Source organism: Thalassophryne amazonica, chromosome 10 (assembly GCF_902500255.1).
Source record: "Thalassophryne amazonica chromosome 10, fThaAma1.1, whole genome shotgun sequence".
Taxonomy (NCBI): Eukaryota; Metazoa; Chordata; class Actinopteri; order Batrachoidiformes; family Batrachoididae; genus Thalassophryne; species Thalassophryne amazonica.
In genome coordinates this window covers 57,471,423-57,490,649 of record NC_047112.1, presented here as the reverse complement: position 1 = coordinate 57,490,649, position 19,227 = coordinate 57,471,423, and the positions used below count along the sequence as shown (strand labels likewise).

Here is a 19,227-nt window from a genome sequence, read left to right as displayed (position 1 = left end):
CAGGAAGTGAGTCATAGCGTGTGACAATCAGCACTTTTTTATTTCCCAGAAGGATGTTGAAAAATCCTTCTGTTCCCTCAAACCAAGCAAAGCTATGGTTCTGATAACGTTTGTGGCCATTTGGTGAAATCATGTGTGAAAGGGCTGAGCTCTATTTTTCAGTACATTTTTAATCAGTCTTTAAAGATGCAGCACGTGCCAAGAGTCTGGAAGGATCCTGTTGTTATCCCTGTCCCAAAAATCAGTTCTCCCAAGACCCTCAGTGATTTCAAACCAGTCACACTAACATTGATTGTAATGATATGTTTTGAGAAAGTGGTAAGATCTGAAATTCTGAAGACAACGGAGCATGACCTTGATCCCATGCAATTTGCTTATAGGCCTAACAGAGGAGTAGAAGATGCTACAGTCACTTTATTAAATTTGCTTTTTACACATCTGGAGGGGAAAGGAACACATGCAAGACTTTTATTTATTGATTTTTATTTATTGATTGATTTTACACAATCCATCCCCATGTGTTAGCCTTGAGGCTTTTAGGTCATTTTAATGTAAGTAACAATCTTGTGGGCTGGATTTTGAACTTTTTAACTGACAGGACACAGAATGTGAGAGTGAACGGACCTGTTTCCGATCAGTTCGCATCCTCCATTGGTTCCCCACAAGGATGTGTGCTCTCTCCTCTTTTATTCATCCTCTATACAAACATGCCATAGTAGCAGAGAGGATAGAACGAGAGTTACGAATGTAACTACGGTTCTATGAATTCCGGATGACCGCCAGAGGGCGGTGCTTTAGCACCTGGATAACTACATGTGTGTAGCACAGAGGTCGAGAATATATACCAACAAAGTCACGCCATTGGATGTGACCTGGGTGACGTCACTGGTTGTCTCTATATACCAGACGCACCCAGCGCTCGCTTCTTTTCGGAATGAACTCGCAAGACTCTGAGTGACAAGCAACTCTGGCGGTCATCCGGAATTCATAGAACCATAGTTAGATTCGTAACTCTCGTTCTATTTCATTCCTCCTGACCGCCAGAGGGCGGTGCTTTAGCACCTGGATGACTTAATACCAACAAGGTCACGAAGAGTCACACTCACCTCGCAATCAGCATTGGGGAGTGGAGGCAGACCAACACCGCCGAAGTCACCGCAGGAGGAGCAGCCACATTCAGTCTGTAATAGCGGCGAAGGTACAGGACGAAGCCCACGTAGCAGCAGCACAAATATCACTCAAAGGGACACCTCTCAGTGCAGCCCAGGAGGTGGACACCCCTCTGGTGGAATGGCACATAACCTTAGGAGGCTGAAGACCTCTGGACCTGTATACTTGTAAAATGGCATCCACGACCCAATGCGAGAGTCGCTGCTTTGAGACAGCACAGCCTCTTTTGTGATCACCGTAACACACAAACAGGGCATCTGTTTTCCGGATCCCGGCAGTCGCACTAATGTACTGCTTCAACATTCGGACAGGACACAAGGAACCTGAAACAGATAATCCTGGATCAGAATGCGGGACATACACAGCCAAGGAAACTGGCTGGTTAACATGACAGGTTGAAATTCTCTTGGGTAAAAAGGACGGATTAGGCCACAGCGTAACCCCAGATCCGTCAGAATTCCATCACAAACAGTCCCCAGCGACTGATAGGGCATGGAGCTCTCCCACCCGCTTATCCGAAGACGGTGCAAGTAGAAAGGCAGTCTTCACTGACACCCATTTAAGATCAGCACTTTCAACTGGTTTGAAAGGGAGATAAGCTTAAACCCTCCAGGACTAGAGGAAGGTCCCATGAAGGTACGCGTGCAAGCCTTGGAGGCCTCAAATGTAGAGCACCTTTCAAAAAACAACACACTAAGAGGTGTGAACCCACTGACCAGCCATCAACGTAGACGTGCCGGGCAGAGATTGCAGCAACATAAACCTTCAAGGTAGCGACAAAGTCCTTTCTCCAGCAGTTCTTGTAAATATTTGAGGAGAATAGGCACAGGGCAACGCTCCGGGTCTAACTTTTGGTTCTCACACCACCGTGCAAACATCTTCCATCTGTTGTCATACAAAGCCCTGGTAGAAGCAGCACGTGAATTAAGGATAGTCTGAACAACAGCCTGGTCACAAGAACTTAACAAGGAGTCCAGCCCCTCAACGGCCACACATACAGTTAAAGGCGTTCTGGGTGAGGGTGCCAAATCCTCCCCTGTAGCTGTGACAACAAATCTTTCCTCTCCGGGAGAGCCCAAGGTTCCCCCTCCAGGAGTTTGTAAATCATGGGAAACCAAATCCTCCCCGGCCAGAATGGAGCAACCAGCAGTACCCTGTGGCTGCTCTGATCTATCCTGTGCAGTGTCAACATCAGCAGCGGGAGAGGAGGGAAGGCATAAAGGAGGCAGTCCGGCCACTGGTGAGCCAATGCATCCTGCCTCAGCAGGCTGTCTGGTTCCGAGAGGGAGTACCACCGTGGGCAATGTGTCGAGGTGCTTGAAGCAAAAAGGTCCACTTCTGCCAGATCATTTGGACCACAGTTGGGTTCAGTCTCCACTCTCCCGGTGGTGGTTTCTGTCTGGAGAGTAAATCCGCAGCGCTGTTCTGTACGCCGGGCAGATGAACTGCTCTGACACTTTGAAGGCGAGGCAATGCCCATAAGAGAAGCCTCCGAGTTTCTGCCAATGAGTGATTGGACCTGGTGCCCCCTGATGGTTTATGTGATAGACTGGTGACGTGTTGTTCCGACCAGACAAGAACATGTCTTCCTCTCAGGGGCCGGGAGGAAATGCTTGAGAGCCAGTCGCACAGCGCAAAGCTCCATCACGTTTATGTGTTGGAGTCTCTCCTGAGGACTCCAGACACCCCTCACCCATCGCTGTGATTCCACATGGCCCCCCAACCTTTGAGTGATGCATCTGTAACAACCACCTCTCGGCGAGAAGGGACGGAGCCTAGAGGGACACCCTTGCAGATGAAGTCCACGTTCCCCCAGGGTCTGAGGTGCAGAAGGCACTCGTTTGAGAGTCGTACAAGCCTGTGCTGATGCAACTTTGAGTTGAGGCCTAGGTTGTTGATCCAAATCTGTAGGGGACGTAAGAACAGAAGTCCCAAAGGTACCACTAGTGACATTGCAGTCAATTTGCCCATCAACCGGAGCAGCAAACCAAAAGGCAGCGTCACAACCCGTTGAATGTGTGAGATGAGATGAATTACATCGTCCACTCTCTGCGGGGATGGCGATGCAGTCATAGTCAGGGAGTTGATGGCAACAAGTTGACTGGGAACAAGAGAACTCTTTGCAAAGTTCACTGTGAGTCCTAAATGAGACTCATGGTTCAGTAGAAGAGCTGTGTCGTTGTGCGCCTGCTACTGAGTCGGAGTACAGACAAGCCAACGTCAAAGCGGGGTAGGGATTCTTAATCCAAGAGCTTGCAGTGGGGCTAGTGCTGCAGCCATACCATCTGGTAAATGTACGAGGGGCGAGAGAGAGGCCGAAAGGAAGCACCCTGAACCTGGTATGCCTGACCTTCGAAAGCAAAGCAGAGAAACTGCCCTGTGACGAGGCACCACTGGCACATGGAAATAGGCGTCTTTTAAGCGACACTTGTGAACCAGTCTCTGGTGTGATAGTCTGAAGGACGTCTACTGTGCGGAGCATGTTGAACACTGCAGCACTTTGATATAACGATTCAGACGTCGGAGATCAAGGATAGGACGAAAGCTGCCATCCTCTTTGGAAACCAGGAAGTAAATTGAATAGAACCCCCTGAGTGGTCTGAACTGTGAATGGCTCTATGGCCCCCTTCTCCAGGAGTTCCAAAATCTCCTGTTGTAGGGCGGCAGACTGCACCGAGTCGGAAACAACAGTCATCCTCACCCCATTGAACTCTGGGGGATGACATCTGAACTGAATTCTCTGACCTTTGAACAAGGTTGAAATGACCCATGGGTCTTGAACTTGAGCCTCCCAGTGGCTGAGTTGATTTCGTGAAAAACGGCTGGGGGCCAAACTTTGGCAGTCAGACCCGACCACCTCTGCCTCGCATCCTTGAGGACCTCTGGGCGCGATTACTGGAAGCTCTGTGAAACCGTTCAGTTCTCGGGGATCTGCCCGTAGGCTCCCGAAAGGCAGGCCGCTGGGAGAGCTGGCCCTCAACTGCAAAAGCACATGCAGCTCTGGGAGTCGGCGGAAGCCTGGATGTAGAGTGAAAAGCTGTAGCACGTCTGATTGGCTGAGGTCTGGAAGACCGGTGTAGGTCACCAAACTGTTGCCGAGATTTACTAGCCTCAACAGCATGCTCCAAAGTTTGTTGGGCCGCAGGTCCAAATACTTGGCCTGGAAGAACCAGCAGCGAACGGAGTGTGCCGCTGCAGGTTTCGGACAGGGGGGACTGCGCAAGCCACACCTGACATCTAGTGATGGTAAGGGTTGACATCAGTCTGCCAAGCACTCTGGACATATAAGCAAAGGTTTGGAGTGAGGCATCACTAAGACTTTGCGTAGCATCATCAACCTCTGCCTCCCTCAAAGACTTTGAGAGGGCAAGGGCTAAATGGGACAGTGAGTTGCCTAGGCGACCGATGCGAGCAGCTATGTCATAGCTTTTGGTGAGGAGGTCATCAGTGACCCTACACTGAGGTCGTGGGCAGCGGGCATCCGGCCGAGCAGCATCAGCTGGAGCCACAACCAGGTTTGCAATAATGCTGTCAACGGCGGGCATACGGTTCAGACCATACTGCACTGAATCACACATAGAGCTAAGGGCTCTGCAGTCCTGCGATAGATGGGCCAGTGATTTGGGGTCCGCCCAACATCGGTGGAGCTCCTCGATATATGGTTGAGAAACTGGAACGTTGAACTCAGGCTTCTGAGTGACTTTGAAAAAGGCACTTGAAGCGGTGGATTCCGCAGGGGAATTGTCGACCCCAAGCCTGGATAAAGCCAACTGAACAGCTTGCTTGACAAAGGATAGTCCAGGTCTGGTTTGCGGCAGGGACTCTGCCTCAGAGGTGTGAGAGCCCACTAATGAATGGCTTGGAGAAAGACCCCTTTCGTCCTCATCCTCCACACAGTTTATATCACTTGTCATGTACAAGGAATCAGTCGCAGCAATAGACAAGACATCTTCCTCCTGCTGAGTAACTTCATTGGTCTGATCATCCTCATTAGGGACAACAGGAACTGTCACTGCATCCCTAGGCTGTAGATTCAGAAGCAAGGACTTAATCTGAGCAAACTCAGAAGTCAACGTTTCGACCTTTTCAGCCAAAGCATGGTCATGAGTAACCTTCTTAGCAGAAAGGGCTCCTGCATGTGGGCGTTTACGACGCTTTGGTTCTTTCCTGGGGCTGGAGGCCAAAGTCACACTAGATATTCCACTTTCCAATGCCGCAAGTCTAGCAGATCTCTCTGCCATTGGCATGCTGGCACAACTAAGGCAGGCATCGCCAGTCAGGGCTTCCCTCAGGTGTCTGATCCCAAGACACGAGGGGCAAAACATATGTCTATCATCTGGGCTCAAGGGAGCCAAACAGGTACTACAGCCATGCAACAAAGGCCCTGTCAACATTGTGGACTGTGTGCAGATGGCTAACGCAAGCCCTGACGGTTACAAATGGAAAGACAAAGCATGAAACACACACACAGTGTAAATAGTAACACGAGGCACGGAGCGTGAAGCACTCCAGCCGCAGACTTGACACGAGGCACGGAGCGTGAAGCACTCCAGCCGCAGACTTGACACGAGGCACGGAGCGTGAAGCACTCCAGCCGCAGACTCGACACGAGGCACGGAGCGTGAAGCACTCACAGCCCAAGTGCTCAGTCACTTAGAGCAACAACGACAACACTAGCTGCTAGCGGAGCTGTTAAACTTAGCAAATGGCGGCAGTGCAGATGAAGTACTTCAAGGAGTGGAAAACACTCACGGCAAGCCCAACACAGTACACTATACTGGTTCTGATACACACACTACCACGTAGTTAACGGGATTAGTGACACAACTAAACAAATAGCCAGCTTTCATCGAAACAACACAGCTAATGTGCACAGAGGAAAATACCCAGCAGGGAAGCGGCAAAGGCGCGCACCCGGCGTTTAGGAAGGTGTACTCACAACAGGCGTCAGTCAAAGAATACAAAAAACAGTGAAGCCATGTCTCGCAGCCTCTGGAGGACGTGTACAGTACACGTAGCTCCAACCGAAGGTGGGTTGCGAGGCTATAAACGAGAGCGGCAATCGCAGCTAAATGCATTCTCAACCTCTAAGAATGTGAAAATGTAGAAAAAAGCGAGCGCTGGGTGCGTCTGGTATATAAAGACAACCAGTGACGTCACCCAGGCCACATCCAATGGCATGACTTTGTTGGTATATATTCTCGACCTCTGTGCTACGCACATGTAGTTATCCAGGTGCTAAAGCACCGCCCTCTGGCGGTCAGGAGGAATGAAATAGAACTATTTTAAAGCATGCAGATGATGCAGTTATTGTCAGTCTGCTGAAAAACAATGATAGGAGTCACGGCCCAGTTGTTACTGATTTCCTTGACTGGTGCAGGAAGTCTTTTCTTGAGATGAACATTTCTAAAACAAGACATGATCATTGACTTTCACAAAAACAGTTCTCCCCGTCAAGAGGTAACAGTTTTAAAAGGTCAGACAGTGGAGTGTGTCAACACATATAAATATCTTGGAACGGTCATCAATGACAAACTGAACTTTGAGGCAAACTGCAACGCTGTACAAAAAGTGATGCCAGCGCCTGTATTGTCTGAGAAAACTGTCCACTTTTAACATTGACAGAACCATGCTGATCTTGTTTTAATCATGCTTTTATATAATCAGTTTTATCCTTTTGTCTTGATTCATGGTTTGGAAGCATGTCCCTCAAAAACTAAAACTGTTTATATCAAATTGTGAAATGGTCGAGCAAGCTGATTGGAGAGTCTCGGCTTCATCCAGAATCCTGTTTACTAAACAGGTACAGAGGATAGCTGGTTTGATTCTGAGAGACGACTCCCACCCTCTTCAGGTGGGAGTCGTCTGCTGCTCCTCAAGTCAGAGGTTTAGGGTACCAGCTTGTAAAACAAAACACTATAAAAACAGCTTTGTACCAGCAGCCATCAGTGGTGTTAACAATTAACAGAAACTTAAATATAATTGTATTTATTTTTTGTATGGTTTCTTTTACCTTGTTTTTATGAACAGCACATTTTTATTTTATTTATTTTTTTATCCTCTGGCTTGGTATGACATGTTTAGACTTTTTAGACAAGAGTTAAAACTCTTCGTGGTTTTTATTTTATCTTGGGGCCATCCTTGTTCTTTTAGCCTTAGCACTGTTGTCATTTTGTCTTGTTCTGTGTTGCTCTGTGTTTACAAAACGAGATCACTCACTCACTGTAAACCAAATTTACCCAAGGGTATAATAATAAATTTAATCTGAATCACTTAAAAAGTCTAGATTTGGCCACATGTTCTTGAAAATCCTCCGTATTTCCCCCTGTGTTTATAAAGATCAATGAGTTTGTGGATGCAAGAGATTTGAACATGGGAGCGTGGTTTGAGGCCCAGATCGTGAAAGTTACCAAGACAACAGCGTTGCCTAAAGATGTTGCTGCTGAAGTGAAGCCTGCTGATGATGAGACACTGTACCACGTGAAATATGAAGAGTAAGAGTTTTATTTTTTTATTCACATATTTTTCATTTTCTTAGTCACCTGAAAATGAGCTGAGATGCAATACTAAGTGGTGGTGTTGCTGTAGTAAATGGGCCTGAATCTTTTGAGGAAAAAATTGTGAAAACTGTGGCCTGATATATTAAATATAATGGAGTATAACTGTTTAAAATGTGCCCTTTTAAAAAAAAAAAAAAAAAAAAAAAGAGCTTCAATATGGGTAAAGTCTAACCTCACCAACCAATGACCTCCAAAAGGAGATGTTAAGATGGGTTGCATCGGTCATATCCCTTGTCACTTAACGTTGTCTGGTATCTCTTTCATACGCATGCTGTCTGACCCAAAATCTTGCTCATGTTTTTCACATGGGTGTTGTGCACTCTGTGACCCTTGTGAATTTGTTGGAAGTGGGTCACTGTCAAAATGTTGTTGGAGGAGAAGGACTCCTCAGTCCTTCTTGGTATTGCTTCTATACTGGATATATATGCTCAGTGAATCAAACCTTGGACTTGTTTGCACAAGTGTGCTCTTTGATTCTTGTGATCTACTTAAAAGTAGGTCATCATGGTGAGCACCTTGTTGCTGCAGTAACTCTATGCTTCAGCAGATCACTTTTATCTCAGATCCGCATCCTCTGTGGACCAAAATCTTGGCTGAATTTACACATGAGCGCGTTGTGACCAAGTTAAAATTGGGTCATGGTCAAAACCTTGTTGCTGCCAAAACTTGCACTGAATTGAGATGTTTTAATGAGATGTGTATGCCTTAATACCTTTATGCATTAACAGTTTACATAGGTGGCGGGCACTTTTTCTGTTGGCACACAGCTGAAGGAGGAAAATATGAAACTGCATATTTTCATCAAAATTCTTGGGTGCCTAAAATTTGAGCACATTAATATTTCCTAAGTGTGTGTGATCCCTGCTGGTGGAAGCCCTGGCTTTCCAGTTCTGCCTTTGAGCCTGTGAAATGTGTTCTTCCTTGTGATTTGTGTTAGTGCAACTTAAAAAAAAAAAAAAAAAAGTGAGTGGTGTAGATGTTCAACCATAACTGCCGTCATCATCTAGCAGGTGTGTGCACTCAGGCTCACCTTCCTGACCAGCAGGATGAAGGAAGCACATGTTGAGGTGTAAATGTTTTCACATTCTTGCATGACATTACTTCTACTCACAGCTATCCAGAGAGTGATGTGGTGGAGCTCCTGGCCAAGGATGTTCGCCCTCGAGCACGTACGGTGTACCAATGGCATGAGCTGGAGCCTGGCATGGTTGTTATGCTCAATTACAATCCAGATGATCCCAAGGAACGTGGCTACTGGTATGATGCAGAAATCCAACGAAAGAGAGAGACACGCACTGTGCGTGAGATCTATGCCAAGATTATTCTTGGGTAAGGGCATTTATACATGGCAGATACATTGTACTTGGTTGTAGCATGCAGTAGAGGGGTTGCTTTTTTTTTTTTTATAATCTCCACTTGCTGGAAAATACCTGCTCATCCAGCTTGTTATCCCCCCTTTTTAAAAAATTAAATTAAGCTTTTTATGTGCTTCTGTTTTTATTTAAATGCTTTATTTATAGTAGAACAATGTTTATCTGTATGAAAAAACATATGGCAGTGAAGGAGTCTCTGAATGTGTTTGTTTTTGCAGTGATGCTGGTGACTCCCTTAATGACTGCCGGGTCATGTTTGTGACAGAGATCTACAAAATAGAGGAGCCTGGTTCAGTGAACGACTCAGTAGTTACATCTGAAAGTCCCCTGAAAAGTAGGTTTGGTTTTATACATGAGAACATTTAATTCTAAAATGTTCTGTAAAATATTCAGGTAAAGTTTCTACAGGCAGGAATAAATGAGTCTTTCAATACAGATATGGAATAGAGTGTATAGTGCTAATGCTGATCAACTAGATTTAATTTATTAATGAAAAAGTTGTATGAAATGCTGCTGCTGTCTTTTTAAAGGTGATTTTGTTTATTGGAGTATGCTTTAGTAGAACATGAGGAAATGTCTGTTCTGCAGGATCGAGTGGACCAGAGTGCAAGCACTGCAAGGACGACCCCAATAAAAAATGCAGCTGGTGTAACTGTCACATCTGTGGCATCAAGCAGGATCCTGATAAGCAGCTGCTCTGTGATGAGTGTGACATGGCTTATCACACCTATTGCCTGGACCCCCCGCTCACATCCATCCCTGAAGATGAGGACTGGTCAGTTGTCTCAGATGAACTCTAGTTTTCATTCAGTAGTCTGGATAAAACTTAAGTTGAGGAACTTGCAGCAGTTGTGATGACACGTTTCCAAGTCTGGTTTACCTGTGATGGACTCCCACAGTCATCTCACGCTTGCTGTGAAATTGAGTCACCAAAAAGATGATTTTATTTTTTTCCAGTATGCTGTGCTTGACTTGAGCCTGAATGTCACACTGTTACAGGTATTGTCCGGGTTGCCGTAATGATGCCACAGAGGTTGTGTTGGCGGGAGAGAAGCTGAAGACGAGCAAGAAGAAAGCTAAGATGGCTTCTGCCATTTCCTCCAGTCAGAGGGACTGGGGAAAGGTGAGTGAAACTCTGCCACCTCCTGACATCTTCTTGAATATTCTTTTGTGAGAATTGTGCACTTATTAGTATGCATACATTTCAATCAGCTGCAACCCTTCTGACAGTGGCTATGTGATGTTGTGTAATCATTAAGATGCTTTCAGGTGTTGTGCAAAACAATCATTCAAATTCTCCAATATTTCCCTTGGTTGTTTTTCAATCAATCAATTTTTCAATCAATTTTATTTATATAGCGCCAAATCACAACAAACAGTTGCCCCAAGGCGCTTTATATTGTAAGGCAAGGCCATACAGTAATTACGTAAAAACCCCAATGGTCAAAACGACCCCTTGTGAGCAAGCACTTGGCGACAGTGGGAAGGAAAAACTCCCTTTTAACAGGAAGAAACCTCCAGCAGAACCAGGCTCAGGGAGGGGCAGTCTTCTGCTGGGACTGGTTGGGGCTGAGTGAGAGAACCAGGAAAAAGATATGCTGTGGAGGGGAGCAGAGATCAATCACTAATGATTAAATGCAGAGTGGTGCATACAAAGCAAAAAGAGAAAGAAACACTCAGTGCATTATGGGAACCCCCCAGCAGTCTAAGTCTATAGCAGCATAACTAAGGGATGGTTCAGGGTCACCTGATCCAGCCCTAACTATAAGCTTTAGCAAAAAGGAAAGTTTTAAGCCTAATCTTAAAAGTAGAGAGGGTGTCTGTCTCCCTGATCTGAATTGGGAGGTGGTTCCACAGGAGAGGAGCCTGAAAGCTGAAGGCTCTGCCTCCCATTCTACTCTTACAAACCCTAGGAACTACAAGTAAGCCTGCAGTCTGAGAGCGAAGCGCTCTATTGGGGTGATATGGTGCTATGAGGTCCCTAAGATAAGAAGGGACCTGATTATTCAAAACCTTATAAGTAAGAAGAAAAATTTTAAATTCTATTCTAGAATTAACAGGAAGCCAATGAAGAGAGGCCAATATGGGTGAGATATGCTCTCTCCTTCTAGTCCCCATCAGTACTCTAGCTGCAGCATTTTGAATTAACTGAAGGCTTTTCAGGGAACTTTTAGGACAACCTGATAATAATGAATTACAATAGTCCAGCCTAGAGGAAATAAATGCATGAATTAGTTTTTCAGCATCACTCTGAGGCAAGACCTTTCTAATTTTAGAGATATTGCGTAAATGCAAAAAAGCAGTCTTACATATTTGTTCAATATGCGCATTGAATGACATATCCTGATCAAAAATGACTCCAAGATTTCTCACAGTATTACTAGAGGTCAGGGTAATGCCATCCAGAGTAAGGATTTTTATGGAAACAATTTTTTTCTTGCATTGCTGTTGCACATGTGATACTCTGGTCAATTAAACACACACAAGGGCTGCATAGTTTATCACATTGCAATCATGACATCACACGTGACGCATATTTAAATTCTGTCATTTATTGACATTCAAAACATGAAATGATTAATCACACCAAAAATTGACAGACTGAATCAATAGTTGCAGTTAGGCATTGTGGTGCTAGAAAGTATACAAAGACGTATACTTAAACTTACTACATGAAATTATTATAAAAAAAAAAAAAAAAAAGCAGTTAGGTGGCAGCCATTCATGACTCAATATGGTTTGGTACTGTGATGGATGCATAATGTTTGCCAAACAAATCGGTCTGTCCAGTCACAGCCACAAAACCCTATAACTGAGTTGTCATGGGTGTCTTAATGGCTTTCCTCACTAGTCTTTCATGCACACCGTTTTTGAGGCCAACCTATTCTACTAAATAAGCTCCAGGACATAATAAGCGAAGTGCACATCTCGGACCGCGCAGTGCATTATGGGTACGCTAAATTTTTCGGCTACCAATCCACATGCTATGACGGCGGAAAGCAGCGAGGAGTGCTATGATTTGGATCATTTCAACCGCTGGAAAGTTGACGATTTAAAGCATTTTTGTCAGCTCCACGGATTGCCTGTTACAACCAGGACTACGTACGGCAGTAGACAGAAACGGAAAGAAGAGCTGGCTGCGCTTGCGTATGCTACGTCGTTACAGAAACTACCGTTGGTGCAGACAAAGGAGGAAGAGAGAGCTGCTGCCGAAAATGACCAGTCCTTGTTGATAATTGGAGACAAACAAATTTCTGACCTCTTGAAGGCAACTGACGGATGGTTAGACAAAGTCCAGAGTCTGAAACTGTGGATATTGCAGAATATTTGCTAAGCAGGGATGAGAAATCGCTACTCCGCCGGCTTCGTAATGACTACAAGGAAGGTGAGTCTCACATATAACCTCTTTGGTGTCACGTTTGTTTTGATAAGTTGACAGACATACAATGATATGTGCATGCACGCAGTTCGTTTATAGAACATGTCAATTTTACAATATTACGCGCCACGTCATTCATGGCGCGATATTACAGTCATAAGCCGATGCACGAAAACGGCATCATTAGCCACATTATAATTCGGCACAGTTTCTGGATATTGACAAAATAAATGTGTGCAAGAAACTTGCAATTTTAGTCCATCTTTTACGTCTGTCTGGATCTTTCTTTTCTGTGGGGAAATTGTGTAGAAGGAACGGAGGTTTACGACCACATTTCTTCTTCTTTGTGTGGACTCGGCGGAGCTTTGCAGTCGTGTGTTTTCAGCCAGCTTTCAAGCCTATAAATTGTGTTTGAGCATTTGAAAACAGCACAATGCGCACCTGTCATTATTGTATGCGTCACTTAAGGCTTAAAGCCTTTGAAACAATCCCTGTAAGCCTTAACTTTCACAATCCGCTAATGCTACTGTATATGAAATTCAATGAGAGCAGCGTGAGTTTGGTAGTTGGAATTTTTGCCCCGTTTGACACGTGCAAGCGCAGATGCGTTGCGCACTTCGCTTATTCAGTGACTTGGTAGTTCTATTGATTTCCCCCATGGTTTGTCTTCAGAACACTGACTGAAATTGATGATGTGGTTCTTTTTGCTTATGTTTTCTCATGCCTCTTCCCTCAATTTTAGCTTTGAGATTTGTATTCACAGGGTTCTCCCTAGAAATGTTTATTTTAGAGTACAACCAGAGGGAGCGCACTGATGTGTGATGTAAGTTTGGTTGACGACAAGCTATAAATGAAAAGTTAGAGATTTTATTCATATTTATTGAAATAAAAAAAATCCCAAAAATTATATAAACACTTATTTTCCCCATCCAAGTGTTGCAGTACAACCAGGGGGAGTTAATTGATGTGTGATGTGTTTGGTTGCACAACAAGCAATAAATAAAAAGTTGAGATTTTACATATTTATTACAATTTAAAAAAAAAAAATCCCTGAAATTATATAATGGTATCTTTTTACAATCTAAGTGCTGTAGTACAACCAGAGGGAGTTCATTGATGTGTGATGTGAGTTTGGTGGCTCTACATACCATAAATGTGACACTATCGAGGTTGTTGTTGTGTGGGGGCTTTTTTTTTTTTAATCAAAGCATTTCCTTTCACTGTGGTAATTTGTTGGGGAACCCAGACTATTTCCTTTTGCTGTGGTAATTTGTAGATGGCTATGGTCTTGCAACCGCCTCAATGTCAAGATCAGTGTAATTCATAAAGAATGGGGGGATGTCTCATATTGGGGGAAAACTGTTTTAGTTGGTTGTAGATTGTTGTCTGTATTACATTGTTTGGAAGGAGGTGTCATTTGATTTAAAACGGGGATTTGCTTTGAAGGTATTGATTTCAACTTCGGCAGAGATCCACAGTAAATCCCACAACATACACAGAGAGCGGAGGATGGTATAATTATTTTCCTTTACATGAGTGACAGTAACTTCAATTTGTGACTTGGGAAATATTAACGGTCCAGTCCACACCAGAGAACTGCGTCGTTAGCTGGCCCAGAAAAAAGGCACATTCATGATGAACGAATAAAAAGTGTTTGGTGTGAAACAGTGGATGATCCTTACTTGCCTGCAACAATAGAAAAGAATCCCGTTTAGTGACTTTTAGTTTAGTTTTGTTTACTGACTGCTCACAGGGGGTCGTTTTGACCGTTGGGGTTTTACATAATTATTGTATGGCCTTGCCTTACAATATAAAGCGCCTTGGAGCAACTGTTTGTTGTGATTTGGCGCTATATAAAAAAATTGATTGATTGAATCAGCAGAAAGGTGAGTCATGACTGACATCTTTAAATGGCTTTGACAGAGATTGAAGAATAAATTGTGGACTCGAGTCCACATTCATTGAAAGAAGTGATCATTTTCCCGCTACACACCCTCAAACAATGTAACGGTCAAATTGTGGTGGAATTTTTTTCAGGCAGTAGCGTAACAGGCTGCTAGGCTGTTATACCGCTAGTAAGAACCTTGGGCTTTTGCAAAGGTTTACAAATAAATTGTCAAATCTAAAAAAAAAAAAAAATTGCGAGATGCCACCACAGTATAACCGCGCTGCGCCGTTATTCCATTGTCTGGGGAGAATCCTGTTTAAGTTTGTCATTTTGCAGAGATTATTCACAGTGGGTTTTAAATGTCATAATTTTAGCAATTGTAATATAGAGAAGGCTTTTAAACACACACATTCACATAGTTTCTTCATCTTCCTACAGGGAATGGCTTGTGTTGGTAGAACAAAGCAGTGCACCATTGTCCCATCCAACCATTATGGTCCCATCCCTGGTGTTCCTGTTGGGTCCCTATGGAAGTTCAGAGTGCAGGTCAGTTGAATTGAAATTTTTATTTTTTTATTTTTTTTTTTATTAAAGAGTAGTCAATGTTGTGCATAAATTTGCCTCAGTTTATGCTGACTTCAGATACTTCAATGTATAGATAAGACTAGAGCGGGGTATCGATTCAAATTTCAAGAATCGATTTGATTCAGAATCTATTATTTCAGTCCGATATCGATTTGGGTTAGTGTTATTAAAACAGTTTTTGAGCTGTTACCTATTTGTCTAGTTATGCAACATATTAATGCTAGTATTATATTGACATTTGACAGCAAATTAATGAAGTATTGGTAGTTAATAATGATGGCTATAAGACTGATGGCATGGACCAATCCCCCTCCCAGGTAGAGTAGTATTTTTATTTTAGAAACAATGTCAAGGGCAGCCAAAAGAAGGCAACCAGAGGTGCCTGGTTTATTGGCCCTGACACAGGTACATTTGTACAGGCTTCCATGTTTTAAGTAAAGCTGTAACAAAGACTTCACAAAATGTGGCCCTCAAAATGCAGGCAACAGTGTTTCAGAGTTAGAAATTTAAAAATTTTCCTGGGGCAAACGATCCCGGTCTCCCCTACAGCGCTGGCTGTGCTGCATGCAGCAGCAGAACGGAAAGCAAGTGCTGGTGGAAAAGACTGACTGAAAAGTCAGTCCACATTAAAGAACCTTTGTGCAGTGTCCCACAGAAAAGACACGTCATGAGGAATGAAATAAATAAAAAAAATGAATAAAAATAAAAACGCGACTGTGAATTAAACAGCGGACGATTCATATATATATATTTTTTTTTTTCTTGCCCGCAACAGACAAGAGTCCCAGTCGTCATGATTGACATCTTTAAATAGCTTTGACAGGGGTTGATGAATAAATTGTGGACCTGCTTCTAAATCAGAACCAGCGGGTCCACAATTAATGGAGAGAAATTATCATTTTCACATCCTCGGAAACGGCAGAACGGACCAACTGCAGTGCCCTTCTTTTTCAGGGACGCTGTTCCAATACTGGCGAGAAGTGTGTATACATATTTAAATCAATCTTTGGATGTATGAATCGATCTGTGGGAATTCAAATGAGACTCAATTAAAAATCGGTGAATTGATCTTTTCAACCCAGCACTAGATAAGACACCGCATACCACATTTCATTACTCCATATGCTCAGTAGGTGTGCTTTACAAGATTATGGGTGCATTATAAGTTTTATAATAATGTATTTGAACTTGAAGGGGGGTGGGGTGATTAGCAGAATACAAAACATGCAGTTATGAATGTGCAACCCCAAGAATTGGTGATCAAGAGTTTATTCCAGAGACCTGCTGTAATGTTTGAGCTCTTTATTTGTGTAGGTCAGTGAGGCTGGTGTCCATAGGCCACATGTCGCTGGGATTCATGGCAGAAGTAATGACGGCGCCTACTCTCTGGTCCTGGCAGGAGGCTATGAAGATGATGTGGTGCGTCCTTATTTTCGCACTATTCATAAAATCAATGGTGAAAGTTTACACAGTGTGAATATTTTTATTTTTTTTACAGTACAAGTGGGTGCAGTGCGGCCTCTATCAAAAGTAGAAGCTATCATTTCCTGTGAATCCAAACCGCTGTCTAACAAAGTGTTTTCATTCGGTTGTCTTATTGGTGATTTTTAAACATTTGATGCTGAATCTGTGATGTTGTTTCACACTTTAGGATGATGGTAATGAGTTCACTTATACTGGCTCAGGAGGTCGAGATCTGTCTGGAAACAAAAGGACTGCTGAGCAATCATGTGACCAGACACTAACCCACATGAACCGGTGAGCTGCAAAACAATGATGCTGTAACTGCCTTCATCCCCTCTCCTGACCATAATAGAACAAAATCTAGCTTTGGGACTAAATGTTGAGAGACGAAATGAGACGATACACTTCAATTTTGTATTCAAGTTATCTGACACTTTGACTAATTATTGGCTTGTGTTCACAACAGGGCGCTTGCTCTCAACTGCAACGTTCCTGTCAATGACAAAGCTGGAGCAGAGTCAAAGAACTGGAAGCAGGGAAAACCAGTCAGGGTGGTTCGCAGCTGCAAGGGTCAAAAGCACAGTAAATACTGCCCTGAGGAAGGAAACAGATACGATGGAATATATAAGGTATAAGGGAACACCAGGGGTACACATCTCTTTCCCGCACTTACATGCCGATCCTCATGTGAAGCACCTTCCTGATGAAACAAAGTATCATATCTTCACACAGACCACCAAAATATAGCTTGATGTTTGCCTTTTGCTCTGAGCACAATGAGTAGGCGACTGACCAGGTGGTTTCCTGTCAGAGAGGCTCTGGACTAGATTTTAGAACAAGACAAAGAGGGAACTGAAGTTGAACCTGAGACTGAGGAGGATGTTTTGGAAATGGAAGACAACACCGACTTTGATCCAGACTTTGACAAGACTGACCAGTCAACAGATGGTCCCAGGACGGAGGAGGTAGAGCGAGAGTGGAAAACATCATAAAGATGACACCAGGCCCAACACAGTATGCAACATCTCGTGTGGATGACATCAAGTCCAGCTTCCAACTTTTTTTTTTCTTTTTTTTTTTTTTTTATACCAGAGTCCATTGAGGGAATTATACTGGAAATGACAAACCTGGAGGGGAGGTGTGTGTTTAGGGACACCTGGAGAGAATTAGACCTGGTAGACCTCTAAGCCTATATGGGTCTTTTGATTATAGCAGGAGTATATCGCTCAAACAATGAGTCAAACGAGTGTCAGGTTCCACTCATACATGAATTCACATGCACACACAAACACACATGACTTCATGCTGAGGAGTTTCTCTGGTTTTCCATTTATATTTTTTACATGACATGTTCATTTTGGAACACATTTTTAGTCCCTATTTGTATTTTCACTGCAGTTATTCATGTTAACCCCTACTCTTGATAACCCCAACTCATTGTTCACAGCTAAAAAGTGCATTAAATAAAAAACTGGTTGTGATTAATGGTTTTTGTGTTCATTTAAGAGCTGTTAAAACATCGGTCAAATTTGAGCAGGAACACTAAAGGAAGGGGAGGGGGGTGAACACGGCAGGAGGGTTAAACAGGCTGAACATGATGATATTTTGTCAACAAATGTTTTAACTTTGTGGCCTCCTGCTTCCAGGTGGTAAAGTACTGGCCAGACAAAGGCAAATCTGGCTTCTTGGTCTGGCGGTATTTGCTGAAGCGTGATGATGATGAGCCTGCACCATGGACAAGAGATGGCAAGGATCGCATCAAGAAGCTTGGTCTTGCTATGCAGGTAAAACACCTTTTGGACAGTTAAACAGACATATACATAAAACCCCAAGTACTCTTAGAACTAACAAAACTGGAGCACTGCTATTAGGCCACTAATTTAAAATTCGGGACCAGTTGTTATAAAATGTAGGGAGGCATGGGTGGTGGCCAAGCGGTTAGTGCGCTTGGTTTCAGTGTGGAAGGTTCTCTTTTCAAACCTGCCACATTTCTCCATGTAATGTGGAGTTGCACCAGAAAGGGCATCTGGCGTAAAACCTGTGCCAATTCAACATGCAGATCCACCACAGATTTGCTGTGGCAACCCCGAATGCAAACAAGGGAGCAGCGGAACGGACTTTTTTTGTGTGTATGTTTTAAAATGCAGGGTGTGATAGATAAATGAATGATTGAATGAGCCCATCCCCACTAGTTTAACATAATTCAATAAATGTTATCTTGTAACTCATGAAATTTAAAGGGCATATAATGAGGAAAAACTAAATGATTCATCAAATAAAATACTGGGAGTAGCTACAAAAAAGGAACAGCAGAGAAATGGAAGAAAAGTTGCTTTTTAAACTACTGCATTAAAATCTGTTTGAATTATTTTTATGAATTCTGTTAAAATCAATAAGTGTATTTCAGATATGTTAATTCCATTGTTATAAAAAAATGGGCAGCACGGTGGGTTAGTGGTTAGCACTGTTGCCTCACAGCGAGAGGGTCATGTAGGGGTGAGTAATATATACGATATAACCATTTCACGGTATAAATTTGGCTGACGGTAGAGATTTAAACTCCGCTGATCAATCGTGGTAATGCTTGTTGATGATGTCATCGTATCTTCCTCAGTGACTCTGAACGACTGGAAAAGGCTGCAGTCAGTGCTTTGGTCACAGGCTCCATCTCCATCTCGGTAGATTAAAACTTCTCCTTGTAAGAGTGTGAAATTCTAAACTATTTTAACCCTCTGGAGTCACCTGACTGAATTTGGTCATGTAAAAGTCACATGATGGAATGAAGCAATTGTCCCATTAAATTCACCA

The 19,227-nt window shown here is 43.4% G+C and overlaps 1 protein-coding gene across 1 annotated transcript in view; it reads left to right on the top strand.

Annotated features, from left to right (window-relative positions):
* The window catches only part of uhrf1 (ubiquitin-like with PHD and ring finger domains 1), a 50,498-nt gene that overhangs the window by 16,054 nt on the left and 15,217 nt on the right, over window positions 1-19,227 (top strand). The window contains exons 4-13 of the mRNA XM_034180029.1: window positions 7,510-7,664; window positions 8,844-9,059; window positions 9,322-9,437; window positions 9,692-9,878; window positions 10,103-10,226; window positions 14,809-14,916; window positions 16,270-16,374; window positions 16,607-16,713; window positions 16,886-17,048; window positions 18,066-18,203. Coding sequence (XP_034035920.1) covers window positions 7,543-7,664; window positions 8,844-9,059; window positions 9,322-9,437; window positions 9,692-9,878; window positions 10,103-10,226; window positions 14,809-14,916; window positions 16,270-16,374; window positions 16,607-16,713; window positions 16,886-17,048; window positions 18,066-18,203 — 1,386 coding nt within the window. The 5' untranslated portion in view covers window positions 7,510-7,542. The remainder of the gene's footprint in view (window positions 1-7,509; window positions 7,665-8,843; window positions 9,060-9,321; window positions 9,438-9,691; window positions 9,879-10,102; window positions 10,227-14,808; window positions 14,917-16,269; window positions 16,375-16,606; window positions 16,714-16,885; window positions 17,049-18,065; window positions 18,204-19,227) is intronic.